Genomic DNA, 25997 nt, shown 5'->3' with positions numbered 1-25997 from the left:
TGTGAAGGTAACTGGGGGGCCCATGTTCTCCTAGGACAAGGTGGGGGAAACGGACCCATCTGAGGTACCGGGCTGCTGGGTCTCAAGTAAAGGCATCTCAGCCTTGTTCGATCTCTTCACAACTGTTTCCAGGCCCCAGTCGCTCTCACTCCCCATCCCTGATCTCTCCAAGGCAGGGTCCAAACCTGCCTCCCAGGATCCCAGAGTGGTGTCACTGCTGAGTTATGCCACAACATTTTCTATAGGCTCCACTCTGTTCGTTAAGCATTGGCTCGGCCCAGCCCAGGGGCAGACTGGGAGCTGGGAGTGACTGGACTGTGGGGCTTCCTTCCTCCTGCCCCAGCTTTGGTGCCTTACCGGATTTCATGAAGCTTGACAATTTCATTGATGATGACCACCAGGATGAGTGAGAGGAAGCCCAGCAGCCATGACACTGGGGAAACGTGCAAGGAGCTGAAGGGCAGTGGAGACTCCATGTTCACCCAGAGGTTCAGGTCCAGAGCTGTCTGCACAACCTGACCCAGCAGCCTAGGCCGGGCATGGGGAGAGGGAAGTGGCAATCAGCAGAGTGAGCAGGCTCCTAGGCTCAGCCCCCAGTGCCCCTGCTCCTCCCCCTTGCGGGAATCCACCTGAGGCCTGCCCCCCTCCTGATGAAAGCATCTCCCACATACTTAAGGATCTTCTAGGAGCCTTCTGCGAAGAAGCAGCTCCCATACAGGGACAGGTATGTGGAGCAGGTAGGATACAACCAGGCTCAGACCAACCCTGCTCTCCCACTCCCCCTGCCGTGGGGGATGCCAGCCCTCTCCTCCCTGGTACATGTGGAGCCCAGAGTACTCACACAACAATCACAGTCATGGCCCACCAGCGGTTGGACAGGGGGCTCTTCTTCCACAATGGCTGCGTGCGATGGACATGGGTGATGGATATGAACACTGAGAAGAAGCAAAGAGGGGTTGCTCCCTGCTGTCTGCACATGCCCATGCCCATGCCCATGTTCCTTGCAGCCATGCAAGGGAAGGAGGGAGCCCCTAGCTTGAGCTGGTTGTGGCACCAGGCACTAGCTTCCAGCCAGGGGTCTTGAGGTGCTTCACAGAACCACCCCCCAATAAAGCAAGGCAGGAGACAGTGCTCTCCAGAGGGGGAAACTGAGACAGGGTTGGCCAAGGTTACAAAGTATCGCACGGTCAGAAGCAGGATCAGAAGTCAGGCCTCAATGAGGGACTATATAGTCTCCCACTGAGGCCTGGCTTCTGATCCTGCTTCTGACTGTGCCACACTGGAGACCAGCAACATTCTCCTGTGCTCAAAGGCATAAGAGAAAAAAACTTGGAGAGGTGCAAGCCACGTGGGGCTTGAAGAGAACCAAAGTCCAGGACAGAGGCAGCCAGCTGGACCCAGGACATCCCAGAGAGGACAAGAAATGTTGTGGAGCTCCCTGCAGTTACAGCGTCTCCGTTAGAGATTGGACATCTCGAGGAGGCCACTCCCAGCAGTTCTTGGTCATTCTCATCATGAGTGATTGAGAGTCCCAGCCACGTGGTCCCCAAAGCAGGACTGCCTTAGCACAGTACCCAATGCTGACCCTTACCCTGGGCACAGACACGGCACCCTGAGGGTCCCAGCCCACAGCCCCAGGAAGCCAGAACATCTGGAACAAGATGCAATGCTATGGCACCTGTGGGCATTAGTGAAGATGAGGGCAGAGGCAATGGAAGCCATTTTATCCAGGGTGGGGGCAGCTCTTGGCCAGAGGCTGGCTGAGCCCTCAGCTGGGGCAAGGAGTACACACAGCTATCTCGTGTCAGGGGGAGAGAGAGGGATTTACCTGTGTGCAAGACAATCAGGCCAGCGGTGAGCTTCTGAGACAGAAGAAGAGCATTGGAAAATATCCCAAACCAGTCAGTGGCATCACTGGCATCACTGGGGAATTACAGCAGAGGCCAAAGAGTCATGGGACTGCACTCCAAATGGGGGCATACTCCCCAAATCCCAGTCACAAGGGCAGGCTGCTCTGGTAGCCCAGGGGTACAGGGATGGGCTCTTCCTGTGGAGGACTGAGGCAGCAGAGGGGGCTAGAGATCCAAATTGTTCCCTATGTTGGGGAGAGTCCCAGAAATCAGAGGCAGGAAGCCAGGGCCAGGCAGTCCTGGAGGACAGCAGGTGGTAGAGAAGGTAGGACATGCCCCAGAGAACCACTGGCAGGGCTTCACTGCAGCCATGTGTGGTCATCCCACCTTGAATGTGGCAGGCTCAGGGGTGGAACTGAGGCTGCTCCCATCACAGAGGGCCAGGAGAGAGGGGTGAGACTCGGGTAGGACAGAGACTGGGCAGAGGGAAAGGTGCACACTGCAACCAGGGCCATCCCTCACCTGGGCACCATGACAGAGCAGGAGGCGTTGAGGCGGATGCTGGTGATGTTCACTTCCCTGCAGGACTCGTGCAGCGTGAAGCCAAAGCAGACAAGGCAGGAGCAGATGGTGAGGCTGAACTTCAGCAGGAAGCAGAGCAGGAAGTAGTGCTGAGTCTGCAGACACCGAGAGCAGCGCAAGCCGGTCACCGGGGCATGCACTGGAAGGCCCTTCTGGCCTCTCCTCCCTGCACTCTCATGGACTGTCCCACCATCCACACTGCCAGTGGCAAGGGCCCATGCTGCAAGGGCATCACCAGCTCAGCTCCGGCCTCTAGGGCCCAGCAAGGACTCCGACTCCACCACTACTGCACATCAATAGCACGGGCCAAGTTGATGGGTTACAGCCTGATTTAAGAGCTGGAGGCACATCATCAGCAGAGACTGCCAACCAGCCCAACACCTGCCCCAGTAACTTCTGCTTCTGGGGAGGGGGTACAGCCATGCCCCTAACAGGCTACCTACCTTTTTAGGAATGGAGGTTAAGTTCTTCCCAGTGGCCACAGTCATGATAGAGCTGTGCGGGGGTTTGCCAAGGAGAGACACACTGGAAAACAGACATGAGAGAGTCCTGCCTACCCCAGAGGCACAAACACATTATCTGAACCTGACAGCTCCAGTGCTCGGACTAAAGCAGCAACTCCAAGGCCCGATTGTAGCACAAGCATTGAGCCTCTACCCTTCCCACCACACCCCAGGGATGCTCAGCAACTCCGCAGCTCTCCCCAGATGGCCACCCCAGCTCCTTGAAGGCCTGACATCACTGTTCTGGGTAGGCCAACGAGGAAAACTAATCGTAGGAGCAGCACCCAGCACAACAACACAGATCATGGGGCCACCAGGCCCTGGTGAGTTCCTGCCATGGACAAAGCCACTGCCCCATTTGTTTTCACAATCCCCTGGTGCAGAGACTGCTGCTCTTGGTGGAAGCCTGGTACAGCAAAGTGAACATGGAAGGACAGGACCCATAAACCAGCACATAGGAAATTCTCCTCCTCTGCGTTTTTAAACACCCCACCCCTCCAGCTCCTTCCTCTGAGGAGACTTGGCCAGACACGTGTTAACAATCCTAAGAAGCACATTTCAGTGCTGGCAATGCAAAGCTGAGAGACTTGCCCACATATGACCAAGGGAAACATCTCTAGCAAGACTCACCTGAGCAGTGGGTAACAGAAGCAGGAGAGCCACAGGATGTCTGTTGTGCTGAGGATGGGCGGAAGCTGCACCAGGCAGGAGAGGAACTAAACAGACAACATCCAGGGCAGACAGCATGAGCGGCAAGAGGATGGACAAAAAGCATTCCAACAATGCCCCGAGTCTACCCCAAGTTCCCAGACACTAGGACATCCAGGCTTCTTCGCTGAGGCTGCAGCCAAGCCTCTGGCTGCTTTGGACCATGTGGCAGCAGAGGCTAGAGAAGGCCCCTTCCTGGAAGGGCAGGACCTAACTAGTCCCCAGGCTACTAACGACAGGCAAGTGGAGGCTGGAAAATTGTTTCCTGTGGGAGGCTGGTTAATTCCTGCCTAGAGCAGAGGGACTGTCTAGGTCAGGAGGTGAGTGCATAGCTCTGACATAGCTAAAATAGTAACTGTCCTCAGAAGAACAGGATTATGTTCAGTCAGAGCTGGCCCACAAGGGAGACCAGCATCATTCCTAGCATACTAAACACTACCCTAAAGCTATGAATCTTTTAGAACACCAGGTCCCCCCCTCGCAGGCTGCCCCAGCCCTCTAGGCCGACATCCTCACAGGCTCCCCTTTCCTCTCCCTTATCTCCAGCCCTGTGAGCACTCACCTGAATGACAACCAGGGTGAGCTGGCACTGCAGCAGGAAAAGGAAACACTTGCGGATCCCGTATGTTGCATGCCTTGCCTAGAACGAAGCAAAAGCCCCCGGGAAATTGGGAAGGAGCTGGGATGGTACCAGCTCCAAGGGGCACAGGAGGAAAATGCACTCACATGACCAAGAAACCCCTGCCCAGGAAATATTCTGGAGTGGGGGAAGGAACCTCAGGGGAAGATAGGAGGGGAGAGGAGTCAGACCCAGTGCAGGGGTCTCTTGCCCTCCACTTGGAAGTGCCCAGACACACGTCCCTGATGCAGTCTTGCACTGTTCTGCAGTCATAACACACCCATCAGGGGCCCAAGGAGCAAAGCTCTACCACGTGTATCCAAAGAGCTGGCTCTGGGGATTTAACTCAAACCAAGAGCTATTTGTCAGACAGCCTCCTCTTGGACCAACTACCCTGCTCCTGACAGGTCTTCCCTGACTGTTCAGAGGCCAAGAAGGAAGACATGTGCCCTGTGCTGAGTATGATCAGACAACTGCTAGCTGTAGCAAACCAGGGGGCCAAAGCAGGGGATGGAAAGGCCCCACCTGCCTAGTTGTAGTGAACAGACAGCTGTGGTGCTGGGGCAAGGGCAGCACATTCACCGAGGGAGCATAGGGAAGGAAGGACATGACAGACTCACCTGCTCAATAAGCCGGATGATGCTGATGCTCTCTTCCTGGCGGAAGGACATGGAACAAGGCAAGCTGTTCAGTTGACCTGAGAGCTGCAGAGGGCTGAGCTCGTCGGAGACGTGCATCATGTTCGCGCTCGTGGCATAGCCGAAAGTCTCCCAGGAGCAGCGGGAGGGGTAGAGGGGATCCAGGGCTATACTGTGCAGGCAGCACCAGGTGTTAGCGAGACAGGGAGAAAACCACGTGTGCTCCAAACACAAGTACATGGCACATACAATTACACGCATGAGTGAGCCCCACCCTCCAATGCCTAGTGGTTGGCTGCTTGTCCACACTTAAATCTGTACACGTGAGCTGTGTCTAGCACACACAGCTAAACATGTACCTTCAAATACATGGGCCCAGCACCATCCCCCACAGACTAAGTTACAATGCCAAGCTAAGCCGTTACTAGTCATCCCAGCCAAAGACTTGTGGCTCCAAAAGCCTCCCAGGGAAAAATGCCACATCACAGAGAATGGGACACTAAGCAACGTGGCATGATGGCTCCTCTGCAGTGCACAGGGCAAGGTGTCACCAACAGCCAGGGGTTCCCCCTGCCAAGAGCATGGCCTGAGGGATGGGGTTCACCTGATGTCACTCTGCAGGAAGAGGCAGCTATTGCGCAGGTTGGCCGAGCTCCCCAGGCAGCACGTCACCTCCCCATACTCCTGCATGATCTTGATCATCTCACACATGGCTGCAAGGGAGCGGGAGAGCAGGGCTTAGCACCTGTTTGTCAATTCTGCACAGTCACAAGTAGGCCTGCTGAAGGGAGGCCTTATGGCTGCCCACTGGAACACAGGCTCCTCCACTAACCAAGGCTGAGCCCGTCTGCTTCCTGACCTTTGAAATACATGAACTAAGGTCGACACATGCCAACTGGGATTTCCCTAAAGCATGAATTGAACAAACAATAAAACAGCCTAAGAAAAGATCCTCCAACAAAGACCCCAGACACATGCATACTCCAATCTCTTAGGTGCAAACCCCTCTCCTTCCCAGACCCTGTCCCCAGCAAGACTCGATCCTTCCAACTAGGTGGTAACAGGCAGCAGTGTCCTACATGCTGACTTCTGCAGCTTGTATGAATGCTGATAGAGGTGGGGGAATATCTTAGGGCCTGGATCACTGCTATGGGCCAATCAGTAGCTTAGTCCCACATGGAACAGGACTGACATCTAGCCCTTAATGCCAAAGACTGTTGCGTAGATTCAGGTGCCCCCAAAACCCCCTCCCCTGTTTTCTGTAGGGTCTCCCCCTCCACATCAAGCAGACAAGTGGGCAGGGTTCTGGCAATTGCGGGCCCAGCCCAGCTGCTCACTTACTCTCAGGAGTGCAGTCTGTAAAGAGAGGCACCAGCAAAGGCACGTTGTCAATGTTCTGCAGGTGAGGCCTCACTTGGTGGATTCCCCGTGGAAGTTTGGCCTGAAAACAGCAAGCAGGAGCGGGGATTGGAATTAACGTCACTGTAGATTGCAGCCCCGACTGACCTTGCAAATCTATCCGCCCCAAGGAGGTGAGGCTGTAGGGCTGAGCTGAAGTCACTGTCCACCGAGGCAAGAGCCTGGCAGTCCTAGCAAATGCTGCAAACCAACGGCTTCTGCTGAAGCACTGCACTGCTGTTAACATGCCTGTCTGCCCACACTCTCCTCTACGACTCACAGTTTGCAGGTTCAGGATGACCAAGCAGAGGTTGGGAATTTAATGAGCCAGAACACCAGCTCAGGCATGGCATCAGGAAAGAACAGATCCGCCAGCTTCACCTCCAGCCTCAGTCTGGCCTAACCCAAGGAGCCCAGACAGGAAGCCAAGCTCAATCTGAGACTGGACCTAGCATCCCTCCACAAAAGGAAAACCTTGCATAAAGGCTGCTCTGTCGCTGGGGTCACAGAGCACTCAGGGAACAGGAGGAAGGGGTTGTTTGGTAGTAAGACACAGCAAGGCAGAATGAACCTGAGCAAAGGGGTGAGGACAAATGTTTCACAGATGAGGAATGGGATAAGGACGAGCCATGCCTATTGGGACTCCATGCTGACTTGCAGTGTGTGATGTGTGTGGAAGCTATGTGAATTCCACAGCAACCCAGGTGAAGTTTACAAGACAGGCTTGCTTTCTCTCAGTGCTGGCCTACTGCAGATTTTTCTGAATCTCTGCTTCCAGCAAGGTACATAACTTCTGCTTTAGCACGTCCCTGCGTTTTGCCAGCTATCAACCTTCTGCTGCATAAAAGCCCCATCTCCCAAGCTCCGAACTACTGAAGCTAAGCCACTACGGTCCAAGCCTGGGGGAGGAGAGAAGATGCTTGTGCCAGTGTGGAAACACCTGTGTATTCCCATGTCCCTCCCAACGCCTGGGGTGAGGCTAGGGCCCCCTGATGAAAAGAGATGAGCTTTGCTTCTCATCTTGTATGCCTACAGACCTGCATGCATGGCTCTCACCTCTTCAGTCATCTGGCATATTTAATCCAGCTAATGCAAGTCCCTGAGAAAGCTAATAAGGAAAGGATGGCAAAGGGAGCAGACTCGAACCACTTGGGCAGGCCGGTCCTGGATGCTAACATGGGAGATATCAAGTAGTGCATTCACTAATGAACAAACAAGGCTTATGAGCAGGAGAAGCTCCTTGAGGGCAATGTCCTTGTCAATCACAGAGACAGCGTATGGTGGGCAAGGAAAGAGCCTCACCCTGTTGCAGTCCTCCAGGAAGCTGGGGATGTCGCTGTCTGTTGGCTGAAAGCTGATGAGATCTGAGTGCCCTTCCTCTTCCATTAGCAGCAGTCCCTCCACATCATCTCGGGAGACTGGCACGAAGAGAAAAGCAGTATGAAAATAAGCAGGTGCCCACCTATGCCTACCCCATTCCCAGCCACGTGCCCCTGCAACATGCTCACACTGCCCAGGCACGTGGCACTGCAGAAGCCTGGAAAACATACGCCCTGATTTTCTAGGTTAGCTGCAGGCAGATCCCACTCAATCATCCCTAAAATAAAATGGGTTGGGATGACTAATCTGTTCACAAGCAGATGCACAAGCCATGTCTCTCAATCCTTTTGATACACAACAGGATGCTGGTTCTGCCTCTTCTCACTGATCACAGACTTCTGGGGGCGGCGAGGGAGGAGGAGGGAAGAAATTTCGATTTAAAGTAAAGAAGAGCAGCTGCAGCAAAAATTGGAACTGCAAGTGAAGAGCTGCACAGCAGGTGACTGCAGGCATAGTCATGGGAGCCATGTGCTCAGTAGCATGTATCACGATTACCATTATTATAATTGCAAGGGCAGGGGGGATGGGCTGCTGGGCTCAACAGCTGCACAGCACACTCACAGACCCCCACGCCAAGCCTAGGGGTGGGCTCAGAGTTCTGAGGGGTTTTGGGGCCTGGGTTTTCCTTCTTTTAACTCAAGAGGTCATGTGTGTATTTTTAGTAAACCACCAGCATGGCTTTAGTGGGTATATGGGAAACTAGAGAATAGGTTAAACCAAACTTCCCTGAAAAATGCCAAGGGTTGCCAAAACGGCTGCCTATGGCCATGACCACCTGTTGACTTCAGCATAAATTGGTGCAGGGATCAGGGCATTATCTATGTTATCACCTGTAATGAAAAGCAACTAAGACCATTCACTGTTGACAGACACTTGGCTTTGCTCTTCATTGACGGCCAGCTCAAACATACCCTAGAGCTTTGACTTAACATTGGGAGAAGCCACTGAGTCACTGCTGGACCTTACTTCAAATCAATAGCCTTAACAATAAGCCCTGGCTAGAGCGTCCTGTCTTGCCTACCTTCTACCAAGTTTGTTAGCTGTAGGCTAACCCCCCTTATGCCCTCCATCCTGCATCCAGCTTCCCCCCAAGGGCAATTCGCTCACCCTGATGCAGGTCATCGTGCAGTGAGCCAGCGTGGCTGGGGCTGGAGGGGGGGATCTCTGAGCCAGGCACATCTCCATTGGGTGTTAAGGATATGTGGCAATTCCAGCCAGTCTCGAGACCCATCTTCTCCGCAAATACCTAGGGGAGATGGGACATGGATGATGCCAAGGGAAAGGCCTGAGAAGGCAACATGCAGGGGTGCCATGTGTACATGAACATGTGCCTTGGGGACTCATGAGGTGGCTGAGCAAGTGACACTCAGACTGTGAGGGATGAACCCTGTATTTAGTCATGCAGGGGCCATGCAAGTTCAGAGGAGGTGACAAAGACAGACTACCTTGCTCTTGAGCTCATCCTCCAAAGAAAAGTAGACAAAACGAATGCAGGCGTTGACCAGTCCATCAATAAGGCGCACAATGTCTAGCCGGGCCTGGTACTGGGAGGAGACCATTCCCATGAAGATTTGGCCGCTCAAAGCCTGGATACAATCCTCCTTCTCCATCACTTCCCCGATCCCTTCTTCGGGCAGGTGGACAACACGTCATCACATGGAGACACAAATGACCACATGTATGGGCAACACGCAAACACACATGGAGATAGACATCAAGGCAATATGGTACCATGGAGACAGTCACCCATATACACAGAAACATGCAGACACACATGTACAGACAGGTGAAAAGATGTGGAAGGGATTGCAAGCACAGAGTCAAGAAGGAACGAAAAAAAGAAAGAAAGAAAAGAAGAAAATAAAACCAAGGATGCCAATCAGTTGCAACAAACCAGTAGCAGGTGGGGGGCAAAGAAAATGGGCTGAGTCATGAACACATGTATTTAAACATCCCACGCTGTGCTTAAACAGCATGGTGAATCCAGCTGGAGCTGAATGCCATGAAAGCAAAGGGGAGCTGATCCAAAGTAATTGAATCAGCTGCACTCTCTCTGGTGACATTGTGCAGAAGGTTTAAACTGGGGAAGGTTCCTTTACCCCCCTTGGATCAGACTATGATGAACATGACTTCAATGCAGCACACAGCAAGGGGTGCTGCTGCAGCATGAGCAGGGGTATAATAAAATATCATGCACAAATGCTGAGATCTCCACCTGCAGGCACTCAGAGCACTCTACAAGCCCTCACTGATTATACCTCCCTTCTCCCCCATGAAGCCATGTTGCCCCCACATTAAAGAACAGGGAAGAGGGGCACAGAAGGGTTCAGGCAGAAATTTTCTATAAGAGGCTCTGGGAGTTGGGGACTTAACAATGTCAGACTCCTGTGAACATCCTGAAAGAAGTGACTTCCAAAAGAGTATATAAGCACAAAGGAATGCCTGGAATGCAGGAGTCCTAAATCTCAGTTCCCTGAGACCAGACCACCCTCCAACATAACTATTGTCTTGTAAATTTAACTAACTTAAACAGAAGCACACTTGTGAGCAGTATAAGTGATTCTTTCCTTTGCAGTGGTAGCTACATCCAAAATGTTGAGCTTCCACAACCACTACCATGGAAAGAGGTTGCTACTGCTCTAGACAGGCTGAGAAGTTGCCACCCAGCAGCAGAGCCTGTGGAAAGTGAGGAGACACCTACCATCAGAGCTCCAGCTGTTCCTCCGGCTACTCTGTTTGATGGGTATAGTCCCAGGAAGGTCACAGGACGTGAAGATGGCACTCTGTCCAGGAACCTGTACCAGTTCTATGCACTTGCCATTCAGCTGGGAGGACAAGGCACAATGCATTGGCTTGTAGGCAAAAGCAGAACAATATCCTGAGAGACAGGCTCGCTGGTAAAAATCCAAGACTTTCTTCCTATATGGAGGAGACGAGACAATAGCAGAAGCTATCAGACTGGTGCTACCATTCTAGCACTACTCAGAAAGCTCAGTTCCAGAGGAAGTCACTGGTGCATGGTTTTTGGACCAGTCCATGCTGGACATAGGTCAGAAGTTCCAAGAAGTCTTTTCCTTGTAACTTTGGTCTCTAAGCTGCAGGGAACAGAGGGTAACATGAGCAAGTCTGATCTTCCATAAGGGGCAGTGATGCACACTGGAGGGGAGTTTAGAAATCAATCTTACTCAGCACAATTGTGAAGCATTTGGAGCTGCCTATGGACATACCAATTTTTTATATGCCTGTCCGATTACTGTAAGGAGCCTCCCCTTATAATTACACAGGATTAAATCACCTGCAAGCAGGAACAGGATGCTTATCAGCTTACACGCAAGGGTCAATGGCACAGCCACTGACCACGATGCTCTAGACTGGCCTCTCACTGGGTTTGCTAAACAGTTTTCTCCAGAAATGGCTCAGCCTCTGTAAGGGGTGAGGGAAGAGCAAGGGGCTAATTAGGACTTAGTCACAGCTCTGATGGGAGAATCCAGGTTTCCAAACACATGCACAGAGGGATGAGACAGGCCTAACTAAGCCTTTCAGTAAAGTAGACAGTTTCTTTTAAAGATCCCTTTTCTTGCTATGCTCTATCCTGTTCTCAAGATTATACAGTGCTTTGCTCTGAGAAGGCTGTCACGGGTCACCATATTCACTACTGGTTACAGCTCCCAAAGGGAGGAAGAACAGGCAGCCAGCCAGACCCAGCCAGCAACTAAGCAACCAAAAATGCCTCACAGGGTACTGCCACCTAGCACCTGGGCTGGGAGGGAAAAAGTCACAGGATTCCACCCGAGGGATATAAAAGGCACAGATACCTAAGAAGTCAGAGGTGCAAATGCTCTTGAACTGTGACAATATGAATGATCTGAACAACGTAGTGACATCAAACCCACACAGTTAGCAGAGAATCCCCTTCAGGGCACTAGATCCACACAGCGGTATTTAAAGTTACCCTGTCAACATGCAGTCATGAGATTAGATCAGAATTCCTTCTCTATTTCCAATTGGCAGCAATAATGTTAAGCCAGGCCAGAAACGCTTTTAGCACAGGTTTTCAATGAGGTCCTAGGAAAACATACATCTAAAGCAGCAGCAGGTCTTTCCTGCAGCCTGAGGATAACCAGATGCAGTAGGGCAATGCAATGCAGTAAAACAAAGTCACCTCTGGTCTGTTACTCTAGAAGGAAAGAGAAATGTAACCTGTAGATTAGGATGTGATTTGCCTTGATTTGAATTGTTGGTCAGAATGTTATAAGGTTTCATTTATAAGAAAAACATAAAGAACTAATAAACAAAGATATATTTTTAAATGGGTAGCTCTTAAGAGTCCCACAGGTCCTTTATAAACATCCAACATCCTTTATTGTTGTGCTTATAACCAGCTCTAAAAACGGACCTATAAAGTATTGGTAAATAGAATCTGAACACAGAGTCCTCACATTTTTTCTGGCCATTCATTTTGAAACAACAACTCAGGCATGCCTCAAGACAAAGCCCCCTACCTGTCTGAGCCAGAGAGGGGATAGATATCGGTACCATCCCAGAAGTCTGTGCAGGCCTCAAGGATGATGTCAGCTGTCCCATGAGAAAACATCTGCTCAGTGCCTAGGGGAAGAAAGAGTCACTTTTCACTTTTTGCAAGTTCTGAGTCAAGAAGTTCCCTACCAGCCTCTCAAATGGCAGTTAAAACAGAGTATCCCACAATAAGGCAGACTGCTCCAGTCCACTCCATTCCACCCCACTGGCCACATCAGGGTATAACTGGCAGTAATGAAGTTCTGGGATGAAGTCAATAGCCTAAGGGCTTGTTTACCCTCGAAAATTAATCCAAATGAAAGTGGGTTGTCAATTAAACGTGAATAATTGACTAACTCTCTGTTTAAACAAGTCTTAAGGAAATGGAAAGTTAAGTGGAATAGTGAGAGGTGATTTGATAGTGAGAGCCATATGATCAGAGCCTGTTCCACAAAGGATGATGAAATCTGATTGCCTGGGGCATTTCAGACAGTGCTAAACAGAAGTTGTAGAAGATGTACAGTAGGAAACAACCCCTGCAAGGAAGCAACTAAGATTTCAGTGGACCCAAGATAATCCATGTCATTGTGGCTTTGTCATGCCTGATCCACTGTATATAGTAAGCTCTGCTGGGCCTGGGGGGGGGCCACAGGGTGCCTCAGATCACTATGGTGTCAGTTATCTAGTGCAAGACCAAGGCCCAAAGGATCAGAAGACAAGAAAGGAGGGGCTGCCTTCCCTCCACAATTCCCACTTCCCATTCTCTTGTATTGAAATGCTAACATTATAAGTAGCTTTCCCTGTCTAGGTTCACTTGGTTCCCTCCTTCAGCAGCTCAATGACTCTTGCCTGCCTGCTCCCCGCTCTTCTCCAATAGCTTCAAAACTGATCTAATAAAAAAAAAAAATCACAGCCAAAAGAAAGAGACCAAGAATCCTTGCAGGCACTGCTGCTGACTGCAAATACTTGTGCTAGCTGGTGAAGTCAGGACCCAAGAATAGGCACATATACAGATCAAGCAGGAGGCCTTCGTGTCCACTGGAGGATTTTACAAAACATACCAGTGCTCTGCTTTCTACCATAAATAGCTGCCACATGCCAACTCGAGCAGCATAACAAACCTCCAAGGCCAAAAGGAGCTGCAAGTGAAAGAGGGGCTTGTCCCAGAGACACAATGCAGTGCTTGTGTGCAGCTTTGGTCTATTTTCTTATGTAAACCTCCAATTCTGCCCACCTGGCAGATATCCCTGCTGTGAAAGACGAGAAAGGAGATGCCCACTAATCCCTGCAAAGTCTGTACATGGTGTAGAGGCTTGTGGGTAAGCATGTGCACACACATACACTCATTCACACAGACTAGCAGCTATATTCCTGCTTCCCCTAGGTTACCTTCCAGCATTTACAGGGCCTTTGCAGCCTATGGCACTGTCTCTCCATGGAGGTTAATGCCAGAGACAGAGCATGTGCACATCAATTTGACAGACACTAGGTGGAACAGATCCAAATATCATCCCCCACAACCTCCCCAGCCTGGATTAGTAAACTACCAAGTTAAATAACAGGGATGGGATTATGCTAAAAATAAGGCTACTGTTCACTGTTGCTTTCTTGCTCTAGTTTTGAATACACAATATCTTCCACTCAGAGGATAAGATTCAAAGGCTATTCACAAACCCCATGTTCTGTATGTGAAATGGGACCAGAAACAACCCCCCCAGCGTGCTACTGCATTGTACAACAGGGGTTTTTTTGTTTGTTTGTTTTTTAAAGTTTACGCATTCCTCTGAGGCATCTTGTATTGGTTGTGGGCAGAGACAGGAAATCCATCTACAGGTCTGTTTGAGCTGGCAACTGCTAGACTGCTTTTGCAAAACACTCCCCATCTCTCCCTCACCAAGTTGAACCTCTGCAGAGAGGAGGCAGCCTTACTGGTCGTGGTGTCCTTAACAAAAAGGTTGATCATGTGACTCAAGGGCGGTCTCCTCTTGGTGATGGAAGAGAGTTTCCCCAGCATCGTCTCCTTCACCACCTCATCACTTGGCAGACGGTACATGGCTAAATAGTTCTCCTGCTTGAAAAGGTCTTTGGCACCAGGTGTGAAACCTGAAATGTGACCACAAGGGTATGAAGGATTAGATACAACCGACTGCAAAACCAGATCTCTCCTTGCCACTCCACCATCCCTTCTGCCTCTCCTACCCTTCCCCAGTATAAAATACGCTAAAATCCATGACCTACCCCACAACTTAGGCCAGCACTATTCTGTGACTCAAGCATGAGCCAAGAAATGGGGGTCAGAAGGGAGGTTTACCTAATCAACATGCTTCTATCCTCACCTTGTGCTTGTACACCCAAATACTCTGAAATCTACTGATGAAAGCCCAACAGAGGAGCTGGATAGTGGTAGTGCTGAAGTCTTCAGTGTTTCCAGCTCATTTGGGAGAGACAACATAGCCCAGAAAGGAGGAACCTGGGACACTGGGTTTTTGGTTATAGCAGTGTTGGTCTAAGGACATAGGTTAGGAAGTTGAGAGCTCTTTAATTCTAATCTCAGCTCTGCCACTGACCTGTTGCATAACTTTAGGGAAGTCGCTTAATGACCCTGTGCCGTCTGTGAAACAAGGACAAAGATACCACTCCTCCTCACAGGATTAGGATGCCAGTTACTAAGTCAGTACAGATCATTTACATACAACCACTGTCTGTTTCTCTGTAAAACTCAAGTCTAAAGAGTAGTCTCAAAACAAATATCAGAGGGGCCATATTCCCATTCTCACTGATTTTTCTGTACCTGGGGAAAAAGCTTATTCAGCTCTGCTGCTGTCCATTACAGGGAGTGGTTTGAATTAGAACAGTACCAAGTTTGGTCATTTGCTGATTGGAAATACTCTTAGCTATTTCTGTTTCTCAAGGCCTCGGCACTGCATGCAAACCTACCAGTTGTGCCCTCTCCACTGACAGCAGCAACAAGTCTGATAACAAACCTCTGCACTATGACTCAGGATAGGATGATCTAAGTCGGATCTGCATGTCTCCTATACCAGCTAACAGGTTCTGGTACACTTCAACAACCCAGCTGGCTCAATAAGGACAACCCCAATGCTTTGTTCCCCTTTCTCTGCTGTCTTCTCCTTTGGTTCTCCCTTACCTATTAGCCTAGCAAGCTCACAAAGCCCCCAGGGCACGTGGACAGGCAGCACAGCATTGTGGGTTTCCTGTAGTGCAATGTTGCAGAGGTGGTCAGAGAAGCGACACAGGCGCTCTGTCACACTGGCATTGCAGAGGTTGAGCAGCACATTCAGGCCCAGAGGCTTAAGGGAGTTCAGGTGCATCTGCCAGTTGGATTCATCAAACTGGATGCAGGAGGGGTTCTGCTGGTCCTGGGACAGGCTGAGCATCTCAAGGTGATAGTCACACACAAAGTCTTCGGCTTCACAGACCAGACCCTCGGTATCACCCCCAGCCTGACAGGACACACAAGGAAAACCTGGTTAATTATAGAATCTCCAATTCCCTTCAGACCCCTTAGCATGAGTCAGCCTCAGATACAGAGAGGAAGAGTTCAGCCCCTCTTCCCCTTATCAGCTCTGGCAGCCTCCTTCCTTTTGTCCTCCAGCTCTGAGCTGAAGGAGGGAATCTCTTTTAGTGCTCGATGCAGATGACTCAGCTAATGGTGCCCTGCTTTTACATGCTTTACCTGGGCTGGCTCCTCCTGTCCACCCTCTGTGTCCTTGCTGAAGCTCACGTTGGACCCTGATGGATGCTTGCTTCTGCTGGTTGGCTTTCTGTGCATATGGGCATCAGAAGACTTTGGAGTATCACCAGACCAGTTGTTTCTCTCCTGCTCATTGGTAACATGGACCACATCTGTCCTGGAGCCCGAGAGCAAAGCATCCCTTTCATGGGGCTGCAAGAGATGAGGAGACGAACGGGAGTCAGGTGCCAACTGGCTGATATGTGAAATGTCCACTACTGGCAAACATCCTAAGCCTGTTTTAAACCAGGATATATTGGGTTGGGGGTGGCCTCTGGGCCACTACTGATGAAAAGTCAATTCTTGCCAGGACTGAATGTCTTTAGGCATTCAAGCAGAGGTGTACCCACCAGGAAGTCTCCTCCAGGAGTTCAAAACCTCAGACAGGCAACATTGTTCAAGATATTCACCCCACCTGTGAGAACCCTGCTTCAGCACCATACACAGCTTGTTACACACCTGCAAGCCCTATCAGATCATGAACCACAGCTAGTTATAACACCAGGCTGGAAGCAAATCCAGTGACCCCAGCCTCACCTCCTCTTCCATCTCCGGGTGGCAGAAGGAGTGCGTGGACAGCTCATCTGTCAGGTCTTCATGGCTATCGTGAGGGGGCTCCACCTTCCCACTGAAGAACAAAACGGTCTCCGGACTGGGATTTGGCCAGGACAGAATCCCTTGCTTGTCCACACAGCAAAGTACCTAGAACATGCCAAGACATCCCACGACACCCCAAACACGCAAACTCAGCAAATTGTGTTAAATGTCTGATCACCGATATAAATAGCACACAGCTGAAGTGGGTTTACAAACACAATGGAAGATAGACAAGACACCCCCTGTCAAGCAACATCCTGGCTTACAAGACCACTCTGAATGTTCCCTCAAGTGATCAGAGCACAGCTCTGCTCCATCTGGGTTAGGGGGTCACTTACTATTGATTCATTTTTAACCCTTTTAGAACTAAGCATGATAACCAGGAACAAGAAGCAAAAGTTGTACCTATTTCACCAGCTGGTTCAATGAGACTAAGGGACTTGCATGAAGCTATCGGAAAAGTCAAAATTACAACCAAGGAGTCTCGACTCCCTGCCAGGATAAATCCTGGATCCTCGATGATCATCTAAGCATTGTTTTTGTCAATGTGTGTGTGGCAAGAATAAGGGCTCCACGTAATTTAAAGATCACTATAAATGTTCCAGAAGGAAACTAAAACCCCAGGAGAACCTTACTCAGCACTGAACTGATTGCCCACCACCTTGTTTCTCCAAGGGAAGAGTGATGTACCAGAGTGACTGAAGACAGCGATGTGTCCACTTTAAGGTGCCCTTTTTTGATACTCACGGTAACAGATCCCAGACTGTGAAGCAAGCTGGAAGTGAAGCTGAGCATTGGAGATTTGCCTTTTAAAACACACAGGAAGTGGCTCCAGATGCAACGTATCATTTCCTGTCAGAGAAGCAGAGAACATGTGACAATTAACTGATTCACTGGGGAAGGATGGACAGAAAAGTTGTCAGAAAAAGATGTAAAGTTACACATGCATGGCTACAGGTTCAGCCAGCAGAGACGCTTCCAAACAATCCACTCCTGGGAAGACAGGACCACAAGTGACAGTGAGTTAAAGTTCTTGAAGTGAAGGACATTCCCCTACGTGGGATTCAAATAGCAAGCTTATTCCTTCGATAAGGACTCTGTTGGGGCTATCACAGTTCTTCCAAAAACACAACTGGGTGGGTGAAGCTGGTGTTGCCTCCTAGAATCTTTTTTTCTAACAATTTGAGATGAAAGCTCCTGAGTTTTCACCTTGCATTATTACCCATCTGCAAAACAATGAGTCACTCAGGTGAAGTGACTTGCCTGAGCTCACCCAGTGAGAGTCAGCAACAGATCTGGGAATAGAACCCAAGGTCTTCCAACTCCCCTCCTCTTGCTACAGACATGATAAACCAGTCCAATCAAAATGTGATCAGTCTGGGGGGCAACTGAAGTAAGGGATCTCTGGAGGTCATCTAATTCAACTCCACCTGCTCAAGGTTTGGATAGAATCATCCTGGTATCCCATACAAGTCTTCACCTAACCTATTTCTAAAACTAGAGTCAACCCCGCTACACACCTACAAAGCACATTGCCCAAGGACACTGAAAGCACCCTCGCCTGCTGCAGGGTGAAGAGGGCTGTCAGTGTCCTGCTACTGCAAGGGCTGTTAATGTTACACTGCAAACTTTAAATGCACTTCTGTAATTCTATCACCTGCAGCACTGCCCCCAGGCCTGAACCCACTATGACTTAAATGTTGTGGTATAGAGGCCATACAAAAACATAGAGAAATTAAATCCCTCCCCAGCCTTAGTTGCAAATGCATCCCAATAATGAATTTTAAACCAAATGGAAAAGCTTGTGATTCAGATGTTTTTCTTGCAGCCAGTGTGTTTGCAAAGAAGAAGAGGAGGGAAATGGGTCTGTGAAGGCAGGACAGCATGCTCAAGCCACTACCAGGTCACTGCTTAAGCTCCAAAATCCACAGGTCAGTTGAAGGATGAATTGAGGCAGGCTGGTAAGGAAATGTTCCAGCAATGAGGACAGGAGGACATGGATACACAGGGCAGGCTGTATCTATCAGCAGCAAGGGGACAAAGAGTAATTCTGGTGGTCTGATTACTCTTGGAGTCCACCTACTTCCTTAGAAGAGTGGGAATCCTAGTGCCAGATTAGAAAGCACAGTATCTGTCCCACCTACCTGTTTAATAGAGGCAACATGATTTATAGAAGGGCTAGATCCAGGCCCCCAGAAAACAGCTCCTTTCAAAGTCTGCCTGCTCCGGCTTGGGAAGTGTTAGTGAAGGACAACAGCTCATTAAGAAGCTGGTGAAACAGGATCAGAATTTTATGCTAAATGCCCCACACCCCACTCTTCACAATTAGCCTCTGGCAGAGCTCTTTGTGTCTTGCTGTTGCTGAACAACCCCTCTGTTCATTAGCTTGATTTGATGAGGCTTTTTTCACACAATCTACATTCTGCTCCAGCCTCCTGACACATACCAGTACGTCTTGTCCAGCTACTTCACCAGTGAGAAGCAGCAATTCACAGGACTTGAAACAGCAGCTTTCTCCAAGACAGGAAGCTTGATTTCAAAACATCAGTACTCTAATTCATGGCCATTTGAAGGGTGAAAGCTGAGTTCATATCAGTTTATCTGACCCCTGGCCAGGAGTGCAGTCATTACATTGGAGGCGGTGCGGGAAAGACATGCAACCTGCATGCAGAGCAAAATAAAGCAGCAAACAAGAGCACCAACAGGCATCTGACACCAATTGTGGGGATTCAGGGACAGACAGAGGATGGGAAAGGGTTTATAGAGCTCTGCAGTGAAGATGGAAAAGAATGCAAAGCTGGTTAGACATATAATGATAATACTAATAGTACCTGAGAAGATACCATCTCTGTGTAGCTACTGAGAGTGTCCTCTGAAAACTTAGCCAGCTGCAGCAAAAGAAGAGATCAGTTACTATAAGTATGGTCAGAAATGGCACATGAGAAACCCCTCCCCGCCCAACATTGCACCTTCTAAGAAGAGCAGAAGGAAGGGGGACTCTACTCTGTAGGAACGGTTATATGCAGATTATATGTCCACCAAACCCAGCACCGTCTCCAGCAGCTCATGTCATTATGTGTTTAAGCACAAGCAAAATGATTGGGGCTGTATCTAACAGAGGAAGACATGGTCCTTGACCCAAAGGGTTAAGAGTCTAGAGACAGACAATGGCACTTAGACCCAGAGAAGGCCCACTCATAACACTAGTATTTTGAGGCAGAACGAGGCAGTGTTCAAACTGACAGAGGGCAGTAATCATGGGGGTGGTGAAAGCAGGGAATTCAAGAAGGGATTTTAAAGGTGGGTACCCAGAATACAGGGGACAAGGTGGGAGGAAGCGGAATGAATGGGCTACAAGGGTAGAAAATGAAGGCAGTGATATAGACAGGGAAAAGCCGTGCAGAACTCAGAAGGGGAAAATATTTTAAATGACAAACTTCCTAACTCAAAAGTTATTGCATCCATGGGAATTCAACACCAGACCTTACCCTGACAGACAAAGTGATCACAGAACTAAAAATTAGTGAATGCTTATAGGTCAAAGTGGTGATGTCTTGACTATATCACTTATGCGTAAACAGAGTAAAATCATAACCAATTACATATATACTCAGTGCTTTAAAAAGAAACAGTTTCAGAAAGCTGAAAACAGCTATGTGGCAAAGCTGGGAGAAAGAATTAAATCAGATAAATGAATGATAATTGGGAACAATTTTTGAACATATCAGATGTCCAACAAACCACCATTAAGAAACCCTAGCTTAAAGTAGAAATGAAACCAATAATAAAAATGAGAGAATGGAAAAATGGGAAAAAAAGAGAGGCTGAGAGCAGTGGATGTAAGTTAGAATCTAGAAATTATACAAAACTGATAAGGAAAGAAAAAGGACACAGAAATATTTACAGTCAGAGTTAAGGGCAACAAGGAGACCTTTTAGTTAGTTAGTTTGTTTGTGTAAAAATGCATTAGAAATAAAAGAAACTCCATGAATAGTATTTTCTCACTGCTAGATGGAAATAGGACTACTGTCAATAATAATACAGAAAAAGCAGAAGTGTTAAATAAATAGTCCTGTTCCATATTCATATCATATTAAAAATGAAGAAATACTTTCTATTCCAAGAGCAGCTACTAATTATCTTTAAAATCAGTGGGTCTGGATAAATTGCACCTAAGTTCTGAAAAACAAGCTGCCTGAGGACTGCTATTGGCGATTTTCAACAAGTCTTGGAACAGTGGAAAAGTTCTAAAGGGACAATAAACAACATACACTGTGTCAAGGTAATTAAAAAGGGTAAGCAGGATGGCCTAAATAATTATAGGCCTGTCACCCAGACTTAGTATAAAATGGATCAAATAATGAAATGGTTGATATAAGAATGGATTTTTTTTAAACTAACTAAGGGTAATATACCCTCAATCAACTGTTTTACGGAAAATAGACCTTGTAAAATTAACTTGATATTTTGATGTGATAAAAGGTAGTAGTACTAGAATGCTACAAAACCCAATATGGCCTGTATTAAATGTACAAAAAGCCTGACTAAATGATAGGTCTTACAATGTACTGGAAACGAGGAATCATCATTGAACAAGCATGTTTCTAGTAGGAGCCTGAACAAGGAGCAGTTCTTGCTCCTATACTATTTAATATTTTTAGCAGTGACCTGAAAGAAAACAAAACATGGCAGATAAAGGTTGCAGGTCATACAAATATTGGAGGAATAGTAAATAATGTAAAAAGCAGATCACTAACCAAGAGCCACCTACATCACTAGGTAAATTGGATGCAAGCATGCAATCTGCATTTCAATATGACCATACGTACAATGGGAAAACAAAGAATGTAGGGTGTACTTACAGGAAGGGGGGCTATTTCAGGAAACAGTGACTGGAGGCAGGGGTCACTGTGGATATTCAGCTGAACCTAAACTGACCCTGCAACACAGTCTTAAAGGTCCAATGTGATCCTTGGATGTATTAACTAGGAAATGCCAAGTAGGAGTTGGAAGGTTATATTATTCTGAATTTAGCACTGGCATGAACATTACTGATTAATGTGCGTTCCCATCCTGGTACTCAATTCTAGAATGATGATAAAAATGGATAGATGCACAGAAAAGTCAATAAAATTATTAAAAGATTGGAAAATACATCTACTACTGAAGGAGTCAGTGTCCAAGCTATTTAGCGCATCAAAGAGAAGGTTATGAAGCGATTTGATCGCAGGCTATAATTAGGTATTCAGGGAACCAAAATATGATAGAGTACTCATCAATCTGGCAGAAAAAGGCATAACAAGAATTCAATGGCTGGAAATTGAAGTCAAACACATCCAAACTAGAAATATGGTGCAATCTTTTAACGGAGAAGAGAAATAAATAGCTATTGAAACAACTTACCACAGTTGTGCTGGATTCTCTGTCCTTGAACATTTTTTAACTCAAGATTGGATTATTTTAGAAGAGATGTGCTCAAAATTCAACCACATTTATTGGCTGTGAAGCTGAAATTCATTCAGCAAAGTCCTATAAACTGTGTTCTCCACAAGGTCTGACAAAGTGATCTCAATAGTCTCTTCAAGCCTTAAAAGTCTACAAATCAAGAGCTTGGACTAGATAAGTGTAGAGGAAGGCTGTGGAAGATGAGGGGAGGAGAATAACGTGGTACTGATGACTGGAGAGGAAGAGGATCTTACCTGCTACATTCTGAACCTAGTGGAGGAAAGGAAGGTGGGAAATGGAGAAGCCAAAGAGAAGGCTGCCCTAGCCAAGGTGCAAGTGACCAAGAACCACCACAAAGCTTGTTCTGTGGGACAAGGAGGAAGGACCATGTATAAGAAATCATGGAGAAAGAACTGGCTGAAGTGGATGGACTGCTTGGACACATGGGAAGAAGGGAAGAGATGGAAAAGAGCACACTGAAGACGCAAGCATGGGTGATGGATGAAAGCAGCATCAATGGCAATGGAGAAGGGAAGACAAGGAGCTCCAATATCACTCTGCCAAAGGACAGATCCAAGGACAGAAGCTGAGTGGGCAAAGGGAAGAGGAGAAACCACTCAAAGGAGATGAATCAGCACGTTAGTGCTACTGAGGGATGTAATCTCTGTCCCACACCAACCTACAGGATACAAGCAACTCCCATGGCTGTGACTGAAAGTGATGCTTACCCTGTAGGGGGGAGAGTAGGCACCACAGACTAATGCCATGGCAGCCAAGGAAGGACAAAGTGTCAGGGAAGTGAGGAACTGTGTCTAAGGCAGATGCTTCATGACAGAGGTTAGAGGAAGGTAAGACCACTGTAATGCACCTGGCCAGTACCACCACTGGGAGTGGATAGGTAGGTTTCTGATGCCTATCAGGTCATCAGCTTCTGCCTGACAAAGCTTATGATTTGAACCCCACCAGGCTCTACAAGAAAAAAAAAAGAGTCCCATTAACTCCCATCCTCCAGAATGAATCATCTCCTCCACAAGAGACTTCACTTAGTCCTAACCTGCTGCACTGATCACACCTGTCCCACAAGCCCCAGGACCTCAAGAAATGGCTCCCACCCTACATGGAACAGCAGCACCTTAAAGAGAAACTTAGAGCACTCAGCCACTTCCACCAACTAAATTATCCTTAATTACTACCACTACATTGCATTTATTTTCATTCAGACTTGCAAGATAAGGTACACAGCTCTCTACTGGTCCATAGAATGCACTTGTCTTCTGTGGATCTCTTGAACTGTGTAATCATCTCCCAGGAAAACAAGCTGAAGCCTCCCATCCTCCTTGGTCATTTGGAACTGAGCAGAAGACCTGAGCGTGGTCTGTAGGAGATCATGCTGCACTTTTCCCTAGGGAGATAGACTAAACAGAACCCAAGCACTGCCCATCTGTATTTTTTTTAATCATTCTGTGGACTCACCCACTAAACAAACAGCCCACTGAGCCTCTCTCTCAAACTCTTTCACCTTCCAGCCCCCCCCGCCCCGAATCCAACAGCTTGATGTATGAAGATACCTACCAGTGAGGTGGGTGAGGCTTTGCTCATCTGTGCCAAGACTCTGGCTTCTCCACAGGCAGTAGCAAGAACCCACAGGACAGGAAAGAGCAGTGGCAGGATGGGCAGGACACCATTCACCTGAAAATCCATCCCAGGTCACCACCGAGGCAGAGAAAAGGCACAACTAGACCTCAGCCATGCCATGTGACCTCCTCTTTGATGTTTCAGGAGGATAGATGGAGGCAATAACAGGAACAAAGGAGCAAGATATTAAGGACCAAAAAGGAGTGCAAAACAGTGAGGAGCACAGAGGTTAAAGATACACATGTAACTTGGGAATTTACCACCAAGAAGACAGCCAGAAATGAATATCTACTTGCAATCACTTTTCACACTGGACTTGGCATCAAGCCTTTAATATGGAAACGAAAAATTCTTGAGCAAACAGCATACAGCCCACCCTGAGGGCAACTGTAGGCAGAAGGTGCCGTTGTGCTCACTGCTCCTCAGAGAGCTTACCTGTACCCTGGATGAACAAGGAAGAGGATGCTGGAGGACAAAGGGAAGCTTATACGCAGAGTATACTCTGGTTGGGGAGAGAATGGGGTTGAGCTCAATATGATCTTCCTTTACCTGCAGCTGAAGAAGAGTGTATCGCCAGGAAGCAATTCCAGGAGCCTTGAAAATGAAGCGCACGGCATTGGTAATCAAGAAGCCAGCCTGTCGTTCCAACAGAGGAGAGACCATCAGCAAATCACTCGACTTGGAAAAAGAGAGTCCCTGATCCCTACAACTTTTCCTAGTCTAGAAAAAGCCTGCAAGGCACAGTGAGTTTGATGCTATATTTCCAGTCTTCACCCCCATTCTCACTGCTAGATAAAGGCTGTTCACTGATTTTTCACTGTACTTCTCTAAGCAATATAAAGTAAATGTAAGACCAGCTGTAAGAGTTATAACTTCCCATAAAGGCTGGAACTTCTCACTGAAGGCCAGAGGTTCTTAACTTCTAAGTGAGCTAGTCCTGACTTGCTTATTTGCTAACTCTGGAACAACACTGTCAACAGCAATAGGGACCTTAAAAATCAGACTTACCAATACAATAGGAACAGCATACTTCAGCATCACTGACTGCACTGTGAACCGCTCGTTATCCAGAGCGGTCACAGGACGGGACAAAGCCATGTCCAGGCACCACCTGAAACAGAAACTAGTTTGGAATCCCAGCCAACAGCCTCAAAGCCCTAACACTGCATCTTTCAACACTGTAATCCATTTAGTTGATCTTGATCAGAATAGTATCTCCATTCTCCAGGACCGAGAAAAGGTCACTGTCCCAGAGACCCAATGCCAGGTATTCCATTTCATTTAATGCTGGGAAACATTTAAATGTTGGTCAGCAGGCTCTCTGTAGCTACTTAGCAGGTGAACTGCAGCTTTCAAACTCTAATCTACACTTCTGATAAGAGAGGACAGTCAGAAGCCAGCTGGCCAGAAAGGTGCTGGGTGACAGATTAAATCCCAAGGATGAATTAGTTTATTCTCAAACAAGAAGCAAGGATTTCTTAAGGTGATAACTTCTATTGCAGTGGTTCCCAACCTTTTTAGACCGCAGACCGGCAAACCGCGGACCGGAAGCAACCCTGGACCAGTAAACTGCAGGCCACAAGTGACCGGCATACCACAGACTGGCAGTCAACCCTTTTTTATACTCGGCAATATTGAGATGCAATGTTAGGGCTTTTATACTCAGTATAAAAAAGTATTGGCTGCCGGTCCGCAGTATGCCAGTCACTTCCGGACTTCTGGTCCAGCAGCTAACCCTCCTGCGGACCAGCAGCCAACCCTTCACGGCCTGGTACAGGGCCGTGGCCCAGGGGCTGGAAACCTCTGTTCTATTAGACCAACTATGGACTTGGGATAGTTTTAGACAAGCTTTTGAATGCAAGACATTCTTCCTCAGGTCACCTAAAACATCATCCACAAAGGATCCTACCCTTTTGTAGCTGAAAGGTCAGTAGTTACAGAATAGATCATTTCCCACACAGTTTCTCAAATTGCACTTAAGCTCATTGCTGAAGCAAACTCAGTAATAATGATACTCTGCCTCATTGCCAACTGCAGCCTGTCCTCACTTCTTCCTTTTTCTCATCCAGTAGCTAGCATTCCCTTCCTTGAAGATCCTCTCCTTTTGATGGTGGTGGAGGTTAACATTTTCTACAGATCCACACCCAAGAACCCATGGTTCAGAGATGCCACCCTTGGTTAGAGGGTTGACAGCTACTTTTAGTGTGATCTCCAAGTCTGAAATGGAAATTTAAAATAATAATAAAATTCTAGAATGTCATATATAAAAGTGGGGCCAACGGCAAGGCTAGCTATCAAAAACATGAATTCTTAAATCTCCCTGCCAACATCCCAAAATTCAACTTGCAAATGAAGAGCTGAACTAGGAATTTC

At 48.0% G+C, this 25997-nt stretch overlaps 1 protein-coding gene across 7 annotated transcripts in view; it reads right to left on the bottom strand.

Moving 5' to 3' along the window:
- TMEM94 (transmembrane protein 94) overlaps positions 1-25997 on the bottom strand; it is a 66478-nt gene that overhangs the window by 3176 nt on the left and 37305 nt on the right. For 4 of the 7 annotated variants that reach the window (XM_059732121.1, XM_014601962.3, XM_019494332.2 and 1 more), the window contains 24 exons: positions 24633-24735; positions 24174-24260; positions 23562-23678; positions 19376-19432; positions 17292-17396; positions 16485-16649; positions 15891-16100; positions 15342-15657; positions 14123-14296; positions 12181-12283; positions 10380-10597; positions 9124-9305; positions 8786-8924; positions 7601-7716; positions 6242-6341; positions 5505-5613; positions 4883-5072; positions 4206-4283; positions 3566-3651; positions 2876-2957; positions 2373-2527; positions 1829-1923; positions 842-935; positions 358-528 (listed from right to left, as the gene is read on the bottom strand). In XM_059732121.1, coding sequence (XP_059588104.1) covers positions 358-528; positions 842-935; positions 1829-1923; positions 2373-2527; positions 2876-2957; positions 3566-3651; positions 4206-4283; positions 4883-5072; positions 5505-5613; positions 6242-6341; positions 7601-7716; positions 8786-8924; positions 9124-9305; positions 10380-10597; positions 12181-12283; positions 14123-14296; positions 15342-15657; positions 15891-16100; positions 16485-16649; positions 17292-17396; positions 19376-19432; positions 23562-23678; positions 24174-24260; positions 24633-24735 — 3252 coding nt within the window. Of the gene's footprint in view, positions 1-357; positions 529-841; positions 936-1828; positions 1924-2372; positions 2528-2875; positions 2958-3565; positions 3652-4205; positions 4284-4882; positions 5073-5504; positions 5614-6241; positions 6342-7600; positions 7717-8785; positions 8925-9123; positions 9306-10379; positions 10598-12180; positions 12284-14122; positions 14297-15341; positions 15658-15890; positions 16101-16484; positions 16650-17291; positions 17397-19375; positions 19433-23561; positions 23679-24173; positions 24261-24632; positions 24736-25997 lie in introns of those variants that run through there. The other 3 variants (XM_019494330.2, XM_059732120.1, XM_019494333.2) reach the window with 3 other exon arrangements.

This window comes from Alligator mississippiensis, chromosome 8, assembly GCF_030867095.1.
Source record: "Alligator mississippiensis isolate rAllMis1 chromosome 8, rAllMis1, whole genome shotgun sequence".
NCBI lineage: Eukaryota > Metazoa > Chordata > Crocodylia > Alligatoridae > Alligator > Alligator mississippiensis.
Note: the sequence above shows the minus strand (reverse complement) of the source record. Positions and strands in the feature narration are given on the sequence as shown.